Source organism: Hemitrygon akajei, chromosome 21 (assembly GCF_048418815.1).
Source record: "Hemitrygon akajei chromosome 21, sHemAka1.3, whole genome shotgun sequence".
Classification (NCBI taxonomy): Eukaryota; Metazoa; Chordata; class Chondrichthyes; order Myliobatiformes; family Dasyatidae; genus Hemitrygon; species Hemitrygon akajei.
The window spans coordinates 27,074,897-27,098,319 of NC_133144.1; the positions used below are offsets into that span (position 1 = coordinate 27,074,897).

Below are 23,423 nucleotides of genomic sequence, written 5' to 3' on the forward strand. Positions count from 1 at the left end.
ATTGTATGAGGGGTGCATGTGGTCCTTCATAATTCTGTTTCCTTTGCGGATGCAGCGTGTAGTGTAAATGTCCGTGATGGCAGGAAGAGAGACCCCAATGATCTTCTCAGCTGACCTCACTATCCTCTGCAGGGTCTTGCGATCCGAGATGGTGCAATTTCTGAACCAGGCAGTGATGCAGTTGCTCAGGATGCTCTCAATACAACCCCTGTAGAATGTGATGAGGGTGGGGGGTGGGAGATGGACTTTCCTCAGCCTTCGCAAAAGTAGAGACGCTGCTGGGCTTTCTTTGCTATGGAGCTGGTGTTGAGGGACCAGGTGAGATTCTCCATCAGGTGAACACCAAGAAATTTGGTGCTGTTTACGATCTCTACTGAGGAGCCGTCGATGTTCAGCAGGGAGTGGTCGCTCTGTGCCCTCCTGAAGTCAACAACCATCTCTTTTGTTTTGTTCACATTAAGAGACAGATTGTTGGCTCTGCACCAGTCCGTTAGCCACTGCACCTCCTCTCTGTAAGCTGACATGTCGTTCTTGCTGATGAGATCCACCACGGTCGTGTCATCAGCGAACTTGATGATGTGGTTCGAGCTGTGTTTTGCAGCACAGTCGTGGGTCAGCAGAGTGAACTCATAAATGCTACTTCACTACTTTGCTCTCTTTTTGAACTACAAATTTATTATATTTATATATACACACATATATCTTACTGTAACGTATAGTATTGTTTAGAGTATTGCAATGTACTGCTGCTGCAAAACAACAAATTTCACAACATATGTGATAATAAACCTGATTCTGACTGGTCCAACACCCAATTCCCAACTGTGATACAGGAGGATAGCACACAAGTTTCTTTGTTGAAAAATGACTGAATAATGCATGTGGAAATTAGGATTGCTTTATGGAATATCAAAGCACTCTCACTGAGCGATTTGTATAGTAAATGCTTAAACTGACAGCATTAAAGGATTAAACGTATTGATGCCAACTAATGTTATAGTCAATCTTGTAACAAGGTAATAACATTTCCCTTGGCTTTAAAAGCAAGATAGTTCCAAGCTGAGCAATTTCAATTGTTCCAAAGGAAAACCATTTTGTTTTTTTTCCCTGTGAAAATATACTAAATTGATGAAACTGGAAAATCTGTACTTCAACTGTGCAGCTCATGTGAACTGTACTGCATTTAGTTAGAAATGCTTCATCCCATAAATACAGAGGGACTCAACATTAATATTAATCCTGTCACAAAGTTATACAGCGTGGGAACAGGATCCTTGGCCACCAGGTTCACTCTGACCATCAAACACCTACTTGCATTGATCCTACTCTAATTCAATCTGTTTGTGGACGGGAAGAAGCTGCTCCTAAAACACTGAGTGTGTCTTGTGGTTTACTGACTCCCGGTTGTCTTTATCAAAGTACATACATGTCACCACACACAATCTTCAGATTCGTTTAATTGTGGGCATACTCAGTAAATCCAAGAAACTTAATAGAATCAATGTAAGATCACAGCCACAAGACAGATAACAACCAATGTGCAAAAGATAGCAAACTGTGCAAATACACAGAGGGGAGGGTTTTAACTGTGATGGACTGGGCCAAATCCACTACTTTTTGCAGGATTTTCTGTTCAAGGCACTGGTGTTTCTATACCAGGTTATGATGTGACTAGTCAATATACCCTCCACTACACTTCTATAGAAGTTAGTCAAACTATTAGATGTCATGCCGAATCTTCGCAAACTTCTTAGGAAGTGGAAGCGCTGCCTTACGTGCTGGGCCCAGGACACGTCCTCTGAAGTGATAACACCGAGGAATTTAAAGTTGCTGACTTTCTCCAACTCTGAACCCCCAATGAGGACTAACTCATGGACCGTGCACTTCCTCCTCCTGAAGTCAATAAAGAACTCTTTGGTCTTGCTGACACTGAGTGTGAGGTTGCTGTTGTGGCACCACACAGTGAGAGTTTCAATCCCCCTCCTCTATGCTGATTTGTCACCAACTTTGATTCAGCCAATGATAGTGGTGTCATCAGCAAACTTAAATATGGCATTGGAGCAATGCTTAGCCTCACAGTCATAAGTACAAAGCGAGTAGAGCAGGGGGCTAAGCACACAGCCTTGTGGTGCACCTGTGCTGATGAAGATTGTAGAGGAGATGTTGTTGCCAATCCAAACTGACTGGGGTCTGCAAGTCAGGAAACTGAGGAACCAATTGCACAAGGAGGTATTGAGGCAAAGGTCTCGAAGCTTATTTATTCGTTTTGAGGGGATGTTAGTATTGAAAGCCAAGCTGTAGTCAATAAAGAGCACCCTGATGTATGCAGTATTGTTGTCCAGAGTTGAATGAAGAGCCAATGAAGTGGCATCTGCTGTGGTCCTAGTGTGCCAGTTGGCAAACTGGAGCAAATCCAAGTCGCTTCTCAGGCAGGAGTTGATGTGTTTCATCACAACCTCTCAAAGCACTTTGTCACAGTGGATGTAAATGCTATGGGATGATAGTCATTGAGGCAGGTTACCATGTTTTTCCAAGGCACCTGCCGAAGCGAGGGGTTAGAGATATCGGTGAAAACTCCAGGCAGTTGGTCAGCACAGGTCTTTAGTACTTTGCTGGACCAGATGCTTTCCATAGCTTTACCCTCTGGAAGGATGTTCTCAATTTGACCTCAGAGACTGAAATCACAGGGTGACGGGGGGTTGCGGGATTTCATGCCTCTGCTTCCTTAGAAGTTTTGTGAAGATTCTGCATGACATCTAAAACACTGACAAAATTCCATAAATGTGTGGTTGAGAATATATTGACCGGTAGCATCATGGAAACACCAATGCCCTTGAACAGAAAGTCCTACAAAAAGCAGGGGATACAGCCCAGTACATCACAGGTAAAGTCCTCCCCACCATTGAGCACATCTACAAGGGTGCTGTCACAGGAAAGCAGCATCCATCATCAGGGATTCCCATCACCCAAATCTTGCTCTCTTCTCACTGCTGCCTTCAGGAAGGTGGTACAGGAGTCTCAGGACTCATACCCCCAGGTACATGAACAGTTTACTACCCCTCAACCATCAGGCACTTTATCCAGTGGGAGTAAATTCAATCAACTTCACTTGCCCCATCAGTGAGCTATTCACATAACCTATTGTCTCACTTTAAGGTCTCTTCATTTCATGTTCTAAATAATTACTCTTTCTTTCTTATTATTATTTCTCTTTTTTACTTGAACAGCTTGCTGGCTTTTGCACATTGGTTGTTTGTCCTCGCTGTTAGATGCAGTCTTTCATTGATTCTATCATGATTCTTGGATTTGCTGAGCATGCCTGCAAGAAAACATCTCACGGTTGTATATGGTGACGTGCTTACTTTGGTAATAAATTTACTTTTTAAACTTTGAACTAATGTGCAGGATCCAGGGCAGATCCTATAAGATGATAATGCCGAGGAATTTAAAGTTGCTGACCCTCACCACCTCTGATCGCCTGATGAGGGCTGGCACATGGACCTCCAGTCTCTTCCTTCTGAAATCAATAATCAGCTCCTTGGTCTTGCTGCCATTGAGTGAGAGGTTGCTGTTGTGGTCCGACTCAGATTTTCAATCTCCCTCCTACATGCTAATTCATCACCACCTTCGATCCAGGCAATGACAGTGGTGTCGTCAGCAAACGTAAATATGGTTTAAGTCACCATCAGATAAAGTCAAAAGCTTCCAAGTCAAGTGTTAAACCACATTTTGTTCATTGTACCATGACTAGTATACAGTATGTGTTTATAAATTATTATTCCCAAATCCTAGGAAAAACCTGAACAGATCTAGAAGGAATTCAGAGCAGAAGCAAAAAATTACCCAACCAGAAAATGCTTGCATTATTTCAAATTTTCATTGATTGTAAACGTGCTAGCTGCAATTTCAAGTACACGCTTATGGCTATAAATCATGAGGATAAATGTTATAACTGCTGTTTTTTAAGCAGTTAAAAGCACTTTATGAAGTGGAGAAAAATGCATGCTGAATCTAAAACAAACATAATTTGAAAAGAATCCCCAATGAATATTAACAATTGTTATTAACTACAAACCCATCAATTGTCATTACTTATTTTACTTCACACTCATTAACTTCACCTTTTCACTTACAGTTTAAATAAGATGCTAACAGTAAAATAATATTTTCAGACCAGTTTCATTTAAGCAAATAATTACTGGGGTGTGGCATAACTTCACCTTAATTGAAATGCTTTGCCTCAGGTGATAACATGTGCTTGCAAATGCAAGCATTCTTTTCTCCCCTGTTTTTAAAGGGCCTTCTGAATCCACAATGTTAGGGATTCAAGAATTATGCAGTTTTGTAAATATAGCAGGAATTGATTCAAACAAGTACTGATCTTCAAATGCTTAATGTAAATTGCAAGCAGTAATCAGTCTGAAGTAAAAAGGATAGTTTTGCAAACAAATATTGCAGAGCATAAGGTTTTTCCAGCATCCACAATTAAATCCGGAGCGAGAGAGATTTAAAATGGGGCACTTGTGGGATTTCGCCATTTTCTCACAGCCCAATCAAATCAGGAGTGAGAGAGGAGGTGACTCATGGGTCTCTGAGAGTGTTCTAAAAAGGAGCACTCGCAGGCTTTCATCATTTTCTGGCAGCCCAATCAAATCACAATTCATTAGCAAGGAACAAGGGGAGCAGCCAGTTGTGAGTAGACCAGTGTTAGAGGGAAAATGCTTTGGTTCATCAGCCTCCAACAAGAACAAGCTTGGACCAAGCAAGTACAGTCGGCCCTCCTTATCCGCGAGGGATTGGTTCCGGGACCCCCCGCGGATACCAAAATTCACAGACGCTCAAGTCCCTTATTCAACCTGTCTCAATGTGGCGGACATTAGGACCAGCGGCAGAGATCTGAATGCGCAGTGTTTCTGTTCACAAAAATAATCACGATAACGACTGAAAATAAAGTGGAAATAATAAAGCAATCGGAAAGAGGTGAAACGCCATCGGTCATTGGAAAAGCGTTAGGCTACGTCGGTCAACGATCGGAACAATTTTAAAGGATAAAGTGAGAAAGGCTGTGCCCCGATGAAAGCTACAATTATTACTAAGCAACGCAGTGGTTTAATTATTGGGTTTTGGAGTTTTGCGTTTTTGATCGTCCACATCAACCCGGCACGGTGGAGAGCACACTCCATAGTAATCTGTCACTAGATCAAACTCACGAACTTGCGTTCCCGAGCCCAGCGCTGAAATATACGTTCTTAAGTGTTTTATATGCATAGAAAGGTAAAATATATACTATATGTACAATGTCCTGTGTATGTTACTCAAAATGGCTTCTTTAGTTTGTTAAGAGTAGGAATGCTTCTTTGTCTGATAAGTGTTTCTCTCGCAGTTGTTTAGCTTTAGACTTGCTGATATGAGGATTGTATTCATTTGTTAACCAATGGGGAATGTTATTTTGTCTTGTGAGGCTGGGAACTTGGGGGGGGGGGGGGTTTCGCGGTCTTTTGAGGAGAGTCGAGAGGAAGACGCCGAGGAAGGTGGACGTGTGCTGCACTGCTTGGTTGACCACAGGGGGTGGTCCCAGGTGCGAAGACGTGGAGGTCGGAGGCAAGCGATGAGGGGTCGAATGGTTCGATGGTTGAGCTCCAACGATGTGCACTAAACTGACTGAACTTTGATAAGTTGGCGCCTTTTGTTTTCTTCTTTCATATATATTGTATTGCCTAGTACTCTTTTAGTTTTAGTAAACTCTTTAAAGTGTATTTCATAACGGTATCTGGTGTGAATTTGATACTGTGTGCGGGTGCGAGGCATAAACTTGATTCTCACAGCACCTGCATGTACGGGAGGTGGGGTTGGTGTGCGGCTGGATCTCCTTTTCCCCTAGACATATACCAGCCTGTTGATTAAGTGTTACATTTGTGGGGGCTCATCTGGGATTGGATTGTCAGGGGCTGTGGAATCGCGCAGGCAGCAGTGCGCAGATGGACAGAGATAAGATTGTTAGCTGGTGCGAGTTGGAAGATGTACCGGTGCAGTATGCCTGTGCAGTGAGCGGAGTGGATTTTCGAGTTTCGGGAGACGCGTTAGTGCGGGGCTTAAGTTTGGTAAAAGGTATTGGGCAGGTAGAATTGGTAGCTAGACGGTGTGGTAAAGGGGTGGAGTCTAGCTGGGTGTTGGTTCGTACGAGTGCTGATGTCATGACGTTGGAACTGCCGGCGACGGTCAGTGTTCCGGGGGAGGCGGGGCCGTGGGGGCTCCACACCCTCTCCGAGGATGAGGCTGAGGAGACACCGGAGGAGGAGCTAGAGCTAGAGGTGGACCCCAGAGAGGTGCCCGGCATTAGTAAAGGGAGGTTGGAGGAGGGAGGCGTGACTAACCCCACCCCCCAGGTAGGGTGGAAGCCTCGGAGCTGGCAGCCGCACTTAATTCCCTGGTGGGATGGGGGTATTCTCCGAAGCCAAGCCTACTCCGGACGGGGAGGTGGACTATGAGACCTGGATCGAGCATACGTCTTTGATGTTAGAGGAGTGGCCAGGCTCAGAGGAGGAGAAGAGGCAGCGATTGGTGGGAAGTTTGAGGGTTTCGGCAGCCAAAATAGTCCGGGAGTTGAAAGCTGAGAAACCTGGGGCCTCAGTAGAGGAATGCATAGAAGTTTTGGAGGGAGCGTTTGGGTTGTCAGGGGAACCCTGGCTGCTTTTAGCAGAGTTCCAATGCCTGGAACAACAGAGAGGGGAAAGGCTCTCCGAGTACATATTTAGGATGGAGGGGATGCTCTCGGGGCTGCGGCGCCGGGGGGTAGTGAAGTCGCCTGACGTGGCTAGCGTGAGGATGAGTCAGATATTCAGTGGCTCTCTGGAGGAGGACAAGGTGGCGTAGACTATCCAGCAGGCTTATAGGAAAGGCCCCCCTCCATCGTTCGGGCAACTGATTAGAGAGGTGCGGGAGGAAGAGAGAGCGTTGGGGTGGGAAAGGGGCGCGGGCCTACGGGAGCGATCCTCAGCGATACAGGAAGTGGTGGCTGGGTGGAGGACTGACAACCCACAGGGGAGTAGGGACCCCCCTCTGGAGGGGAAGGACAGGGGAGGTACCCACTCCCTGGGGCGACCAGTGCAGTGGGTTGGGAGCAGGAGCTGCCCTGGGAGAGGGAGGGGCAGCAGGCAGCGTGTGCTTTAACTGTGGGAAAGAGGGGCATTTCAGGCGAGACTGTGGGCGGCCGAGGGTGTGCTATAGCTGTGGAGAGGAGGGACACTTTAGGTGGGATTGTGAGAGACAAGGAGCCCCGAGGAGAGCAAGCCCCCCTGCGACTAAGAAGGGGGAGGTGTCGGGAAACTTAGGAGAGGCTCAGTGAGGGAACGGACTGGAACCTCTGGAGGAACACGTTCCCAGAGATCAGCCAGGGGACCACCGGGTGCCCACGCTTCTATTCCGGATGGGCTGGTAGGACCCCGTGCCAGTGTGTGTCTATGGATAGAGGGAGTTTACGCAAAAGCCGTTCTTGATACGGGATCGCAGGTGACCTTATTGTACCGGTCTTTCTACAACCAATATCTGAAGCATTTGCCCGTAACCCCATTTGAAGCCCTGCAGATTTGGGGTGTGAGCGAGGGTGACTACCCGTACGATGGGTACCTATCGGTGAGATCGGAGTTCTCGGAGGGCGATGTGGGAATGTCTGAAGCTATTGAGACGTTGGTGCTGGTGTGTCCTGACCCGGTGGAAACCGGTGGTGCTGCCCTCCTGGTGGGGACTAACTCCCCTGTGGTGCGACGGCTCCTGGGAGCTTGTAAGGAGAAAGGGGGGGGAACACTTTCTGGAGACCCTCTCGGTGCATCCAGTGTTTCGAGCGGTGTTCGAAGAAGGGGTTGCCTCCCAAGGGCTGGACCCAGAGTATAAACAAGGGACAGTGTGGTGTACGCAGGCGAGGCCCAAGGTGACCTCACCAGGGGAGGTAGCACTCGTGATGGGGACCGCCAGATTCCCAGCAGTGCCGACGGGCGAAGCCCTGTTAGTAGACGCCCCGGACGATCTTGAAGGGGAGACACGATTTCCGGCGGGGGCGCTGGTGAGGCCCGAAGTGCAGAGACCAGGGGTGGTACATGCGAGGCATATAGCTATAAGTGTCAGGAACACTACGGCAAGAGAAATCACCTTTAAGAGGGGAATGCCGCTGGCACATCTGTTCCCGGTGACGGTAATGTCTAGTGCACCAGTGAGGACCCCTAACGGGAAGGGATTAGAGCATCGAAGGGAGCTGACCGCTGAAGCCTTTAACTTCGGGGATTCCCCTGTGTCGCCGGAGTGGAAACACAGGCTAGTGGAGAAGATGCTGAAGATGGAAGCTGTTTTTTCTCGGGGCGAGTTTGATGTTGGCTGCTCCAAAAGCACTCGCCACACCATCCAGGTGACGGAAGACACCCTGTTCCGAGAGAGATCCCGGCGGCTGGCTCCGGCAGATGTTGAGGACGTGCGGCAGCATTTGTGCAAGTTGAAGGAGGCCGGAATCATAGCTGAGTCTCGAAGTCCTTATGCGTCCCCAATAGTGGTGGCATGGAAGAAGAATGGGAGGGTGCGCATGTGTGTTGACTACAGGACTTTGAATCGGCGAACTGTCCCTGATCAATATACTGTCCCTAGGGTCGAGGACGCGTTGGCCTGCCTGAGCGGAGCGAAGTGGTTCAGTGTGCTGGATTTAAGAAGTGGGTATTACCAGATCCCGATGAGTGTGGGCGATAAAGAGAAGACAGCCTTTATCTGCCCGCTGGGGTTCTTTCAGTTCGAACGAATGACCCAAGGCATATCGGGGGCCCCAGCCACCTTCCAGAGGCTCATGGAAAGAACTGTGGGGGATATGAATCTGTTGGAGGTGCTGGTGTACCTGGACGATTTGATAGTGTTTGGATCGACTTTGGAGGAACATGAGGAGAGGCTGTTGAAGGTGTTGGGGGGGCTTAAAGAAGAAGGGTTGAAGCTTTCCCTGGACGAATGCCAGTTCTGCAAGTCGTCGGTTAGCTATGTTGGCCATATCATTTCGCAAGAGGGAGTGGCTACTGATCCAACCAAGATAGAGGCCGTGACCACCTGGCCGAAACCCCAGAAAGTGGGTGCTCTGCGCTCATTTTTGGGGTTCTGTAGGTATTACCACCGATTCGTGAAAGGATACACCAAAGTGTGTCACCCGTTGACTCAACTGTTGTGTGGCTATCCCCCGGTGGGAAAGAAAAGGAAGGGGGACCGGAGGCAAGACACTGGAGGATACTGGAACCCGGTGGAACCTTTTGGCTCAAGATGGGATGATCGATGTGAAGAGGCGTTCCGATCTTTGAAAAGGGCACTGACCCAGGCCCCGGTGTTGGCTTTTGCTGATCCCCAGAAGCCATATGTGCTGCACACGGATGCCATCCTAGAGGGTCTAGGGGCTGTTCTGTACCAGGAGCATGGCAAAGCATTGAGACCGGTAGCCTTTGTCAGCCGAAGCTTGTCGCCATCTGAGAGAAACTATCCCACTCACAAGTTGGAGTTCCTGGTGCTGAAGTGGGCAGTGGTGGACAAGCTGGGCAATTACCTGTACAGAGCCAAGTTTAAGGTGCGAATGGATAACAATCCTCTCACTTATATTTTGACTTTGGCTAAGCTGGATGCCACAGGACATCGGTGGCTGGCGGCCTTGTCGGTATATGATTTCAGCCTGAGGTACCGGCCCGGAAGCAAGAATGTCGATGCGGATGCTTTGTCTCGTCGGGAGCCGGGGGAACAGGAGAGGGATGAGGAGTGGGAGAATGTCCCTGCCCCTGGAGTGAAGGCGATGTGTCAGTTTGCTATCACCGTGAAGGCCGAGGGAAGAGGGCTGGAACGAGCCGTGGACCATTTGGGGGTTTTTGACGATGCCATACCCCTAGCCTACTGTGACCTGACCGCACTGCAGATTAAACAGTTGCCGGAACTGAGTCCGGGGGAAGTGGCAGCTGCTCAGCAAAATGACCCGAGCATTGGCACTGTGTGGAGAGCGGTCCAGAAGGGGGATGTGGCGTTGGCTGAGAAGGCGAAACACCTATTCGTGCCTCTGTTATTGAAGGAGTGGTCTCGGTTAAAGTTAAAGAACCAAATCTTGTACCAGGTAACGGCGCCTCCGGACCAACCCCGCCATTGGCAACTGGTCCTGCCGGAGGAGTATCGGCAGGCTGTACCCCAGGCCTTACATGATGATTCTGGACACTTGGGGGTGGAAAAGACCTATGGATTACTCAAAGACCGGTTCTACTGGCCCCGGATGAGGGGGGAAGTCGAAGAATACTGTAGGGGATGCAGTCGTTGCATCCGGAGGAAGACCCTGCCAGCGTCGGCGGCTCCACTGTCGCACTTGCAGAGTGCGGGACCTCTGGACCTGGTATGTATGGATTTCCTGTCGATTGAGCCTGACACCAGCAACACCGCGAATGTCTTAGTCATCACTGATCATTACACTCACTATGCTCAGGCATTTCCCACTAAGGATCAGAAGGCGACGACAGTGGCGAAGGTGTTATGGGAGAAGTATTTTGTTCATTACGGCCTTCCCAGGCGAATCTATAGTGATCAGGGGCAGGACTTTGAGAGCCGCCTTATCCATGAATTACTGACTATGCTTGGGGTTGAGAAATCCAGGACTACCCCTTATCACCCACAGGGAGATCCTCAGCCAGAGAGGTTCAACAGGACCCTGTTGGATAGGCTCGGGACGCTGGAGATTGGGCAGAAAAGTAAGTGGAGTCATCATATTGGACAATTGGTTCACTGTTACAATTGTACTCGCAATGATGCTACAAGGTACTCGCCCTATTATCTGATGTTCGGGCGGGAAGCGAGGTTGCCCATTGACTTGTGTTTTGGGGTTGAAGTGGGTGAATTACCCAGGAAGCCCTATCTAAAGTATGTGTCCGACATGAAGAGGGAGTTACAGCAGGCGTACGAGTTGGCCGAGGTGGCGGCTACCAAACAAAATCAGAGGAATAAGATGCAGTATGACCGAAAGGTGAAGTTTGTCCAATTATTGCCGGGCGACCGGGTCCTTTTACGGAATTTGGGACTCCCTGGTAAGCACAAGTTGGCAGATCAATGGGCGGCCAGCCCCTATGTAATAGAGAGCCAGATGCCGAATCTACCAGTTTAGCGGGTGAAACCTGAGGATGGGAAAGGGCCTATCAAGGTGCTCCATCGGAATCACCTGCTGCCCCTGGGTCAAGCGGTGCAGGTGGACAAGGAGCCAGAGTGGGAGGTTGCACCTAGTACAAGGACTCTGCCAGGGCGCGGAGCAAGGGAAGAGCCCACTGCTGAAGAGCGGGGACGGGTCCCTAACCCGGGAATGGATACCGATTCGGAAGATGACGACTCAGATGAGTGGCCCCTGTTCCCATTCGCTGGCACTCCAGTACCAGAAGAAGAGGCTCCTGGCCCTTCCGATACTGAGTTGGGTGAGAGGAGGGAAGGTCTTGAGGGTCAGATGGAGAGGCAGCTAACGTTGGGGGGAGAGAGGGTGGAACCCGAGCGTGAGCCGGAGGGATCTCAGGTGAGGGAGGACCCCCGTGAGGAAGGGGGTGAGAGTCTGTCAGGTAGACCTGGGGTGTCCGAGACAGTGGGTTCGCAGGTGAAGAGGGAGCCCAGTGGGGCAGAAGGGGTACGGAGATCTCAGAGAAGTAGGCGCCCCCCGGAGCGGTTGACATATGTGGTACCAGGAGAACCGAGTGTGATTTCTACTGCTCTGGGTAGTTATGTCGCTGCTTTCTGCACCTGGGTTGGGTTTTGTGTGTTGCAAGAAGCTTTGGGGAACTCTGGTAATGCCATGAGGGCATGACATTTGCTGGTGGGGAGAGAATGTACAATGTCCTGTGTATGTTACTCAAAATGGCTTCTTTGTTTTGTTAAGAGTAGGAATGCTTCTTTGTCTGATAAGTGTTTCTCTCGCAGTTGTTTAGCTTTAGACTTGCTGATATGGGGATTGTATTCATTTGTTAACCAATGGGGAATGTTATTTTGTCTTGTGAGGCTGGGAACTTGGGGGGGGGGGTTTTCGCAGTCTTTTGAGGAGAGTCGAGAGGAAGACGCCGAGGAAGGTGGACGTGCGCTGCACTGCTTGGTTGACCACCGGGGGTGGTCCCAGGTGCGAAGAAGTGGAGGTCGGAGGCAAGTGATGAGGGGTCGAATGGTTCGATGGTTGAGCTCCAACGATGTGCACTAAACTGACTGAACTTTGATAAGTTGGCGCCTTTTGTTTTTTTTCTTTCCTTTCATATATATTGTATTGCCTAGTACTCTTTTAGTTTTAGTAAACTCTTTAAAGTGTATTTCATAACGGTATCTGGTGTGAATTTGATACTGTGTGCGGGCGCGAGGCATAAACTTGATTCTCACGGCACCTGTGTGTACAGGAGGTGGGGTTGGTGTGTGGCTGGATTTCCTTTTCCCCTAGACATATACCAGCCTGTTGGTTAAGTGTTACATATATACAAAGACAAACGTTTGACTGATGCTAAATAATACCGGATGTACCTGTTCCGACTTACTTAGTAAGAGAACTTCCGATTTTTTTCTGATCCTGATCCACGATAACCCAGGCACATCCTCTTGTATACTTTAAATCATCTCTAGATTATTTATAATACCTAACACAATGTAAATGCTATGTAAAATAGTTGTTATACTGCCTTGTTTTGGGAATAATGACAAGAAAAAAAAGTCTGTACATGCTCGAACAACAAGTGCTGGAAGAGCACTTCCGGGTTTTCATGATTCGTGGTTGGTTGAATTCGCGGATAAGGAGGGCCGACTGTCTCTGGGAAGCTTATTCTTCATCTGATAGTGCATAGTTGGAGCAGTGAGAATGGCTCCAGGGGCTGTGTTGTGTTCTTTGTGTGAGATGTGTTGATGGCACTGGGGCTGTACTCACTGGAATTTAGAAGAATGACGGGGAATCTCATTGAAACCTATCAAATGTTGAAAGGTCTAAATGCAGTAGATGTGGAGAGGATGTTTACTATAGTGGGGGAATTTACAACCAGTGGGCAAAAACTCAGACTAGAGGGATGTCCATTTACATTGGAAATGAGGAGGAATTTCTTTAGCCAGAGGGTGGTAAATCTTTGGAATTTGAGGCCAGATCATTGGGTGTATTTAAGGAGGCAGTTGATAGTTTCTTGATTAGTCAGGGCATGAAAGGTTATGAGGAGAAAACAGGAGAATGGGGTTGAGAGGGAAATGGATCAGCATTGATGAAATAGTGGAGCAGACTCGATGGGACAAAAGGCCTTATTCTGCTCCTATGTCTTGTGATTTATTTACTGACCCATGGCAGGGGACTGGCTGCATAAGAGATGTGGTGGGCAAAGTGATATGACCATGAGACGGCCTCAACTGTTTCAACAAATGTAAGACAATAGCAGTCAATAGGCCTATATCAATCCAGGCAACACTATGTTTTTGTTTCAATTATTGTGACCAAGTCCAAGGAAGCTTGAGAGACCAACCAGACAGATATTGTCACCTAGCGCATCAAATATGGTCATAGACGTATTTGATCAATCATTATTTAGGATACTTGTGTACTTAGAGTAGGCCCTCTTAGCATTAATTTTGGGTGTCTGAGATCTCGGTCCTCAGAAACTTTTAGTCCATCCTTGTGAATTACTTTGTCCCGGCAATGGTGTTTGAACCTTCAGAGGTGTCTCCCATTGTAGGTGTGTAACTCACCTGAAGCACTGTCAGACTCATAGAATATAGAACAGTACAGCACAATGCAGGCCCTTCAGCCCACAATGTTGTGCCAACGTATATGAACCTACTTCATGATCAATCTAACCCCATGTCATATGTGGCCCATAAACCCTCTATTCATCTATGTGCCAATCTAAGAGTCTCTTAAACGTTTCTTAACATATCAGCCTCTACCACCACCTCAACAATCACTGCATAAAAAAACTACCTCTGAGACATCCCCTAAACATTCCTCCATTCACCCTAAAGGATGCCCTCTGACCCACTGTCACCTTGGGTAAAAAGCATCAAATGTCCACTCAATCTAAGTCTCTTATAATCTCATACACCTCTATCAAGTTGCTTTTCATCCTCTTTCACTCCAAAGTTAAAATCCCTAGCTTACTCAACCTTTCCCACTTAAGACATACTCATTGAAGTTAACAATGTCATTGTATCTATCGATATTGTCTTGAATCACATACTTTTATCTTTGTTCTTATGGGTTATAAAAATGTGAAGTACTCTGTTAAAAGGATCCCCAGGAGAATGCTTATTTGTTGTGATGAATAATGACTTTGATATCACAGGTTCTGTGTCTCTGATGTCTCAGTTAACAAGCACAATACCCAACACCCATGCAACATTTTGCTGATGAACTTACTGGTGACAGCTGTGCCACTCCCAAGTGTGCCGCGGTCTATTCGGAAGGAAATCTGCAGTTCCTTGGTTCTTCACTCTCTGAGGAAACCTCAGCAGGACCCTGATGTCATAGTCTGTGGTGTCAGCATTGTAGGCAGAACTAAAGAGATAAAAGAAAACTGATCTGAGCCCAGGGAGAGAGAATTCACTTACACAACTGTGTAGGTGTAAATTGAATACTGTATCAAATCTGTAAACACTCAGAAACCATGTGGGGGATAAGGAGACAAAATTTTAAAGAAGCAACGTGCATGTTATATTTTATGACATTGGGAAAAACTTTTAATTTTTTTTTCTATTTGGAGATGCAGCATAGTAACAAGTCCTTCCAACCCAAGTCCATGCTGGCCAATTACTCCCGTGAAACCAATTAACCTACTAACCCATACATATTTGGAATGCAGGAAGAAACCAGATTACTTATGCGGTCACGGGGAAAGGGTATAAATTCTTTAAAGACAGAACTGAATCCAAGTCTCTGGTGTTGTAACAGCGTTATGGTTAGAATACTGTCACACAAGGGAGTCCTAGAGCCCACATTTGAATCACTCATTTTGCCATATGCATGATTTTGTTTTGCAAACTTAATATTTTATATTCATCATTATTAAGGCAGATGTTAGAGAGAAAATATAACTTATTCTCTCCACATATGGTAGGCCGCACAGCAAGGCAGGTTTTTTTTAAGACAAAATCCTTGGGTTTGGAGGCCTGCCTGAGTGAGTAACTGGCTAGGTGGAGTGATGGGAAAGGGGCTTGTTTTGCTGAGTACATTGCTCTGTCGAGCATTGTGGGCGTACTATGTTAGCGGTAGAATGTGCGCCGACACTTGAGGGCTGCTCCCTGCACGTCCTTGGGCGTGCTCGTTGTTAACACAAAGGATGCATTTCACTGAATGTTTAGATGTACGTGTGATAATATTCTGAATCTGAATATGAACTCCAAAAGCTAATGTCCCTCCAGAGAAATGCTACAGAGTCAGATCATACAGTGCATCATCACACTGTCAGGGCAGGGAAGACCTTCTTGCCAATCCATCACGAGCAGGCTACTGAACCTAGAAAGCAAAGTCTGTATCAGGAACAGGGGATCCATACCTTGCCAAGCACTTCTCCTCTGCCGCACACCGCAAGGAATACAGGTGGGACCTCTGCACATAGGTGGCAGCTTGGACGTAGTGTGGGTCCGGCACTAGATCTGGCAGACCTGAATGAGAACAGTAGAGAGAGAAGACACCTCTGTGAGCAGTTAGCCCCAGTAATCACTCACTAGACATCAAGAAAACAACTTTCCATCTCCCATCTGAATGAGAATGACTTAAATGAAATGGAATGAATTCCTCCTGCAGTTTTTATGTGCTTCTCAACATTTCCAGCATCTGCAGAATCTCTTGTGTTTATGACCCTTTCCTGCTCTTCTACTTATTTCAACTGTTTTCATATCAATCAATGAGATGGATATAGGACAAAATAAGGGCATCCTGGAGAATGTGTCACAGTTTACTTGCAGCCGCATTGATTGGACCTGTACAAGAGCGGTGAGCCCACTAAACATGGGCCAAAATTTGCAGAGGATCCCCCAGTTAAAATTTGTAGGGGTCCCTGATACATGCCAAAATTTATCCTCCTCCTGTAAAATTTGAAATGTGATCTTTGATACAGTGGTCTATAATTGCACATATATCTGCACGGTCTATTTCTAGGTTCTGCAAGGTAAGCAATTCTTCAACCACCCAATTAACCTTCCATTACCTACACATGCCAATCACCTTCAGAGGGCCACCTGCACTTGCCTTTGTAAAACTATTTCCCCTTCGTGGTGTGGTATCTCGTGAGTATCACTGAACTCAAACACTTCATTTCAACTACTGAATTAAGATCAACCTGATGCAAATGACGCTCATTAACTGTGCGACATGGGCAGAAAGGCAGTTGCAGTTTTAGTTTGACCCTCCAATAGAAGGTCCCTGGGGAAGTTAAAAGCAAGCAATTAAGCAATGAAAGAAAAACTAGTGCCAGCAACAGTGAGCATGAAACAGCTGGACCATCACAACTGAACATTGAACAGTACAACAAAGGAACAGGCCCATCGACCCATGATGTTGTGCTGAAATTACTAAATTATTAATTAAAGTCCTAACTAATCTGAGGCTGTCGGCTGCTCCTGATCGGCTACAGTGATGCCTGGCTTCACGTCTGTGGACTCACTTCCTTAAACTTCAGTTCTGAATGCTATTTTCTTACTTCTATTGTTTACATGATTTTTCTTTCTCTTTGCACCTTGGGTGTTTGTCACGTCTTTTTTTATATGGGTTCTCTTGGTTTTCTTTGTTTTGTAGCTGCCTGTAACAAAACAAATCTCAAGGTTCTATGAAGTATACATACTTTGATAATAAATGTACTTTGAACTTTAATCCCTTCTACCTACACAATGCCCATATCCTTCCATTCTCTGCATTGTCATGTGCCCATCTAAGAGCCTTTTATATGCCTCTACTATATCTGCCTTCAGTGCCACCCCAAGCAGCACATTCCAGGTAACCTTCACTCAGTAAAAAAAATTGCCCTGTACATCAACTTTGAACTCACCCCTTCTCACTTTAAATGGATGCCCTCTTGGTATTAGAAATTTCTACCTGGGAAAAAGATCCTACCCTATAAAGTTGTAGATGCTTATAATCTTATTAACGTCAATAGGTTCAGAGAAAACATCCCACCTTTCCTTAAAATAGCAGCATCCTGTTATAACTGTTCTGCACCCTCTACAAAAAGCCTCCATATTCTTCCTTTAATTGGGAAACAAGAATTGTATGCAAAATTCCAGATACGGCCTAAGAATTCATCTTCCATTTTTTGAAGAAATCTGCCACACTGATTGGTCCTGTTTATATATGACCTCCTCGGTCGACTGCAAAATGATTGGCTCTTGGCTGTCTTCTGAAAGGGCTGGAAAATGGCTGAGAACAAGAGGGCAATTTGGGAGGTGTTTGTCGATCTTGTGATACTCGAATGGAGAAGACAGCCTTAAAAATCAAAGTCAGGGCATCAGTAACAAAATGTGTACCTTTCTCCCCGAGGCACTATGGTTGAGCAGTGCAGGACTGGTACCTGAATACACTGGTAGATATCCAATTAATGATTTGGAGGGTGCCAAATTTCAAAATCTAACCATATATCTCCCTTTGTTCTATATGAAGTCACATCAGACAAGATCCCAGTGGATGGCAGAATAGACCTGAAAGGCTAATCCTCTAAAAAGGAAGTTCTTATCATTCAAAATGCATGCAGTAAAGCACAGCACAGAACAGTAAACAGTCTGCTGTCCTAGTGACGAGAGACCTTGGTGACGATAGGGTATTCATTAGTGTCACAGCCCGAGGGAAGAAGCTGATACACAGTCTGGCAGTCCTAATCCTGATGCTTCTGTAATTCCTTCCGACTGTAGAGGGTCAAAGAGATTGTGTGATGGGTGGCAGGGATCTTCAACAGTGCTTAGGCCCTTCATCTGCAATGCTCTTGGTAAATGTCACAAATATGGGGGAAGGGAGATCTTGCTGATCTTCCCGTGGGTTTTCACTGTCCTCTGTAGGGACTTGCAGTCCAATGCTTTGCAGCCTCCATACCACAAAATGATGCAGCCAGCCAGGACCATCTCAGTGGTGTTCCTATAGAAAGCTTTTATAATGGGGGTGAGTAGCCTAGCACATCTCAATCTCCTCAGAAAGTGTAGATGCTGCTGTGCCTTCTTGTCTACTGAGGTGATGTTTTTGGTCCAGGTTAGATCATCCATTATGTACATACCAAGGAACTTTGTGCTCTTCACTCTCTCCACAACACAACCATTGATGTTCAGTGGAGAGTAGTCAACCTGTGCCTTCCTGAAGTCCACAATCCTCTCTTTTGTCTACATTGAATCTCAGGCTTGTAAATGGTGACTTAAATGTACTCACACCATCTGACAAGCCTCACTACCTCCTCTCTGTATGCTGATTCATCATTGTTGCTTGATGTTGAGGTTGGAGCTGAATCTGGTAGTGCAGTCATGTCAGCAGTGTGACAGCAGCGGGCTCAGCAAACAGCCTCGGTGAGCGTACTCGTGCTTTGCCTTCTTGGTGGCATGGGACAGCACAGTTCTTGCTGACCTTAGAGTCGTCCTATTTCCCATTCTTACCATTTAGAAAGGGGTCCTTGGTCCCCAGGTTGGGAACGCCTGTTCTGTATTCTATAATGACCATAAAACAAACAAATTGTTGTGAAAAAAATGCTTTAATCATCATGAGCCTTCGGAGAAGCAAATCTTTATCACAGCTAGCCCATATCTGACTCTAAACTCAGCAATGTGGTTGACTCTTAAATGTCTCTTCTGGTCATAGACATCTACATTAGCCCACAGCAGCTGAGACCCATAACCTCAGGAGCTGTGTGTACTGAATTTGCACATTCTCCCAGCAACCTCATGGGTTTCCTCTGGGTCCTCCACATCCCAGATATATAAAGACAGGTAAGTTAATAAGCCACTGTAAACTTTCCTTGGTGTGCAAGTAAGTGATAGAATCTGAGGAGAGAGTTGCTGGGAATTTTGGAAGAATAAAATAGGTCAGGGTAGGATTATTGTAAAATGAGCATTTGATAGTTGAACGAACTTGGTGAAAGGTCTGTTTCTGAGTTGTAACTTTTTACATAACTAGGGATATTAGATGTCAACAATGCCAAGTATGTCCACACCCTATGAATGAAGAGATGATGACTACAGTATAAGCCTTATTGTACTTTTAACGGATATACACCCAGCAGTCCTTCGCCTGCATTCTTCAGACTAGAATGAGATGACGAAAGAAATTGGAACCATTTGTATGTACTCTTAACTAATGAACACATGTCACACAGACATTGGAATGAACATTGAAGGCTCCTGAATGAGTACTGTTTAAATATATTAATGACCTAAATATTTATCTCTCTCACAAGGTATTTACACTAAGAGGAAGAGAGCAAGAAAAGGATGTAATTTCTGCCATTTTTATCATCACAGCGACAGCCGCAAATATTTTCTTGATTACACAATGTAAACCCGATCTAAACACAAGAGTCAAAAATTTATAAACTACTAACTATTAGAAAAATGTCTTTTTCTTAGGTGAAATTTGGCCCGGGGTTATTGGCGATGGAAAAATGCAACAGTGGAGGTCAACATGATGTTTTAAGATGCTCCTCTTTTTTGTCCTCTAGTTCTTCCCCTCTATCTCCACCACTCCAATTCAGGCCAACTTTCAGCATATGGGCATTCTTACTAATTGTTCATCCCAAATCACCCCCTTTGTGGTGAAGCTACCCACCTGACTATTGCAGCCCTTTCTACGTTAGGAAGGTACAGTTGAAAACGGGGGCCCCTGGATATTAGACCTAGTGACAATGAAGGAAACCCCATCAAGATAGCATACGACTTGGTGGGCAATAGAGCATGGTGGTGTTCATACACTTATCTACTGACCTCGTTAATCCCCCTACTATTAACAGCCTGAATTCCAGAACTCCCTTCCTTGACCTCTCCATCAGACAATGTTAAATTCCCTCTTTAAGCCTGCTTAGAACTTCCAAGCCTTTAGTCATTCACCCTAAAATCTCTTCCCAAAGCATATTGCTAATGCTTTCTTATTTTATACAATATTTCTATGAGATAGCTTGGAAAGATTTTGCTCAGTAGTATAAATACAAGTTTTGTTGTACAAGACAAACAGATATATTACTGAGTTATCAGAGAACATAGAACACAATGGCACAGTATAGGCCCTTCGGGTCACTATACTGGGCTGATCAATATAAACCAACTCTACAATCAATCTAACTCTTCCTTCCATGTTTATTACATCCATGGTGTCTAAGAGTCTTTCAAATGCCTCCATTGTATTAGCCACTACAACGACCCCTGGCAGTTCTTTACAAGCACCCACCATTCTAGGGGGGAAAACAAAACCTATTTCAGACATCTCCCTTAAATGTTCTTCCACTCAGTTTAAATGAATTGGAGGCAAGAGTTTAAGCTACATCCATGGTGAGTGATTGGCATTTCCCTGTTTCCAAGATCAGCCTTCCATCTTCATTTCTTGAGCAAGGAGTTTGAAGAGATCTGGTACGCCACCAAACACTCTAGCAAATTTCTACAAATGCATCTTGGAGAGCATTCAATCTGGTTGTATCACCATCCGGTATGGAGGGGCCACTACACAGGATCTGAAAAAGCTGCAGAAGTTTACAAATTCAGCCAGCTCCATCATGGTCACGAGCCTCCCCAGCATTAAGAACATCTTCAAAAGGTGAATGCCTCCAAAAGGCAACGTCCGTCATTAAGGACCTCCTACACCCAAGACATGCTCTTTTCTCATTACTCCCATCAGGAAGGAGGTATAGGAGCCTGAAGACACACACTCAATGTGCTAGGAACAGCGTCTTCTCCTCTGCTCCTCAGATTTCTGAAAGGACAATGAACCAGATCATGAACACTGCCTCACAATTTTTGCTTTTTTTTTGCAGTTATTTTTAATAAAGATTTCTTATTGTAATTTATAGTGTTTTTTATGAATTGCACTGTACAGCTACTGCAAAACTAAACATTTCACAACACGTTAGTGATAATAAACCTGATTCTGATTCAGTTCCAGGACCATTTCTCAACTCCTCACTCTCTCACGGTGGCTCAGCCAAACACTCACCAGAATACTGTTGCCCTGACCTTTCACATGGACTCAAGTCTAATGAACTGTTAACTTCTCCAAGGAATTCACAATTAACGATAAATACAAGACATTCTACAGATGGAAATCTTGAGCAACTTGAACTCAGCCGGTCAGGCAGCATCTATGGAGAAGAACAGTTGATATGAACCCCACCCCCCCTTTACCTCTCCCCTGCCAGCATGTATTCCCCCTACCCTTCCTCCCCCACCTTCTTATTATGGCTTCTACCTCCTTCCTTTTCAGTCCTGATGCAGAGCATTGGCATGAAATGTCAACTTTTTATTTCTCTCCATAGATGCTGCCTGACTTGCTGAGCCCCTCCAGCATAGTGTGTGTGCGTGACTCTCAACTAATGAACTGTTATCTCTTCAGCTACTCTCAGCTGATGAACTGCTATTCCTTCATAGTTACTTTCAACTGTTAACACTTCCCAAGGCTAATTCTGCTCCTATATCTTATGGTATTATTAAAACAGACATTGACAGGTTTTCAGCTAATGAAGGGATGAAGGCAAGCAAAAGGAGCTGAAAATAAGCAGCCATGATTGAATAGCAGAGCAGACTCGATAAGCCAAACTGTCTGCTTCTGTTCCAGTATCTTATAGTCTTATGATCTTAAGTGACTTGCCAACATTTCAAAGGGTCTCCCTCAACTCAAGAGCTACTAATCCTTCCAAGGAACTCCCAACTAATGAGGTGTTAACCCTTCAAACTCTTCTGTCAGAGACTGGTTTATCAGTTATGAAAGAAATATTTAAATATTCTAGGCCACCATTTTCAAATAGGAGCTGTGACTACATATTGGCAGACTACCACTCTGCAGCAAACAGTGACTGACAATGTAAAACCACAAGACAATTCAGCCATGATGAAATGGTGGAGTAGACTCGATGGGCCAAATGGACTAATTCTGTTGCTATATCCTATAGTCTGATTTGGGGCTGAGAGGGAAAATGGATCAGCCATGATGAGATGGTGGAGCAGACTCAATGGGCCAAATAACCTAATTCTGCTCCTATACCTTAATATTTATTGGTCTAAAATAAGCTTTTCAGCCCACCAGGCCTGTGCTGACCATCAATCATTTATTTTACCCCCTCAACATTCCCATCAGTTTTCCCTTAGATCCTACCACTCATTGAAGAATCATTTTGCTTGACAATAGACTTGGTTGTTGTTCTATTTATGTATTTATGTTTCATTTGTCTTCCTGTGAACATTTCTTATATGATGTTATGTGCTGGTGAGGCTGCAACAAGTGAGTTTTTCATTGCACATGTGCTTTTGCATACGATAATGCACTTGACTTTGACTTGACTTACAGCAACTAATTAATCTAAAAACCAGGGATTTTGATGGAAACAAAAGCACCTGAAAGTCCACAGGGGGAACATGTAAACTCTACAAAGACAGCACCAGGGATTTCACATGTGATACACAGTGAGTTAGTAAATTAAATCCAAAACTGGCTTAGTGGTGGAAGACTGAGGATAGTGGTAAAAGGCTGGTTTTTTTCTGCCCAAAGGTCTGTGACCTTTGGCATTCCTCAAGGATCAGCGCAGGAACCTCTGTTGTTTGTAATAAATATTCATAACTTGGAAGAATATGTACAGCTGGTCTAATTAAGAGGTTTGCAGATGTCATGAAAATTAGTGAAGCTGTGGACAGAGAGAACAGCCAACAAACTCTTACTATATTTTCTTTCAGTTATTCCTGACGAAGGGTCTCGGCCTGAAACGTCAACAGTGCTACTTCGTATAGATGCTGCCTAGCCTGCTGCATTCCACCAGCATTTTGTGTGTGTAGCTAACAAACGACATAGCAGGATATAGATCAGCTAGAGATGTGCATTAAAAAATGGCAGATGTAGTTTAATCCAGATAGGTGTGATTTGGTGCATTTTAGGAGATCAATACAAGAGGAAAGTGCACAGTGAATAGAAAGACCCTTTGGAGCATTGATGCGCAATGGGCTTTCGGGATCCAACTGGATAGGTCCCTGAAAACATTGAATATAGAAGAGTACAGTGCAGGAACAGTCCCCTTTGACCTACAATGTCAATGCTAAACTAATTCTCTTCTTGTGTGCAGATAACCCACATCTCTTCATTCCCTGTATATTACAGGGTCTAATTAACAGCTTCCTAAACAGCATCATTATATCTACTTCCACCACTACCACTGATAGACCGGTCCAGGCACCTACCACTCTGTGTAAAAAACTTGCCTTGCATATCTCCTTTAAAGTTTCCTGCTCTCATCTTGAATGCA

The 23,423-nt window shown here is 45.5% G+C and overlaps 1 protein-coding gene across 1 annotated transcript in view; it reads right to left on the reverse strand.

Moving 5' to 3' along the window:
• Positions 1 to 23,423, reverse strand: part of loxl1 (lysyl oxidase-like 1) — a 120,480-nt gene that overhangs the window by 38,972 nt on the left and 58,085 nt on the right. The window contains exons 2-3 of the mRNA XM_073025049.1: positions 15,519 to 15,627; positions 14,384 to 14,521 (exon numbers count right to left, since the gene is read on the reverse strand). Of these exons, the coding sequence (XP_072881150.1) occupies positions 14,384 to 14,521; positions 15,519 to 15,627 (247 nt within the window). The remainder of the gene's footprint in view (positions 1 to 14,383; positions 14,522 to 15,518; positions 15,628 to 23,423) is intronic.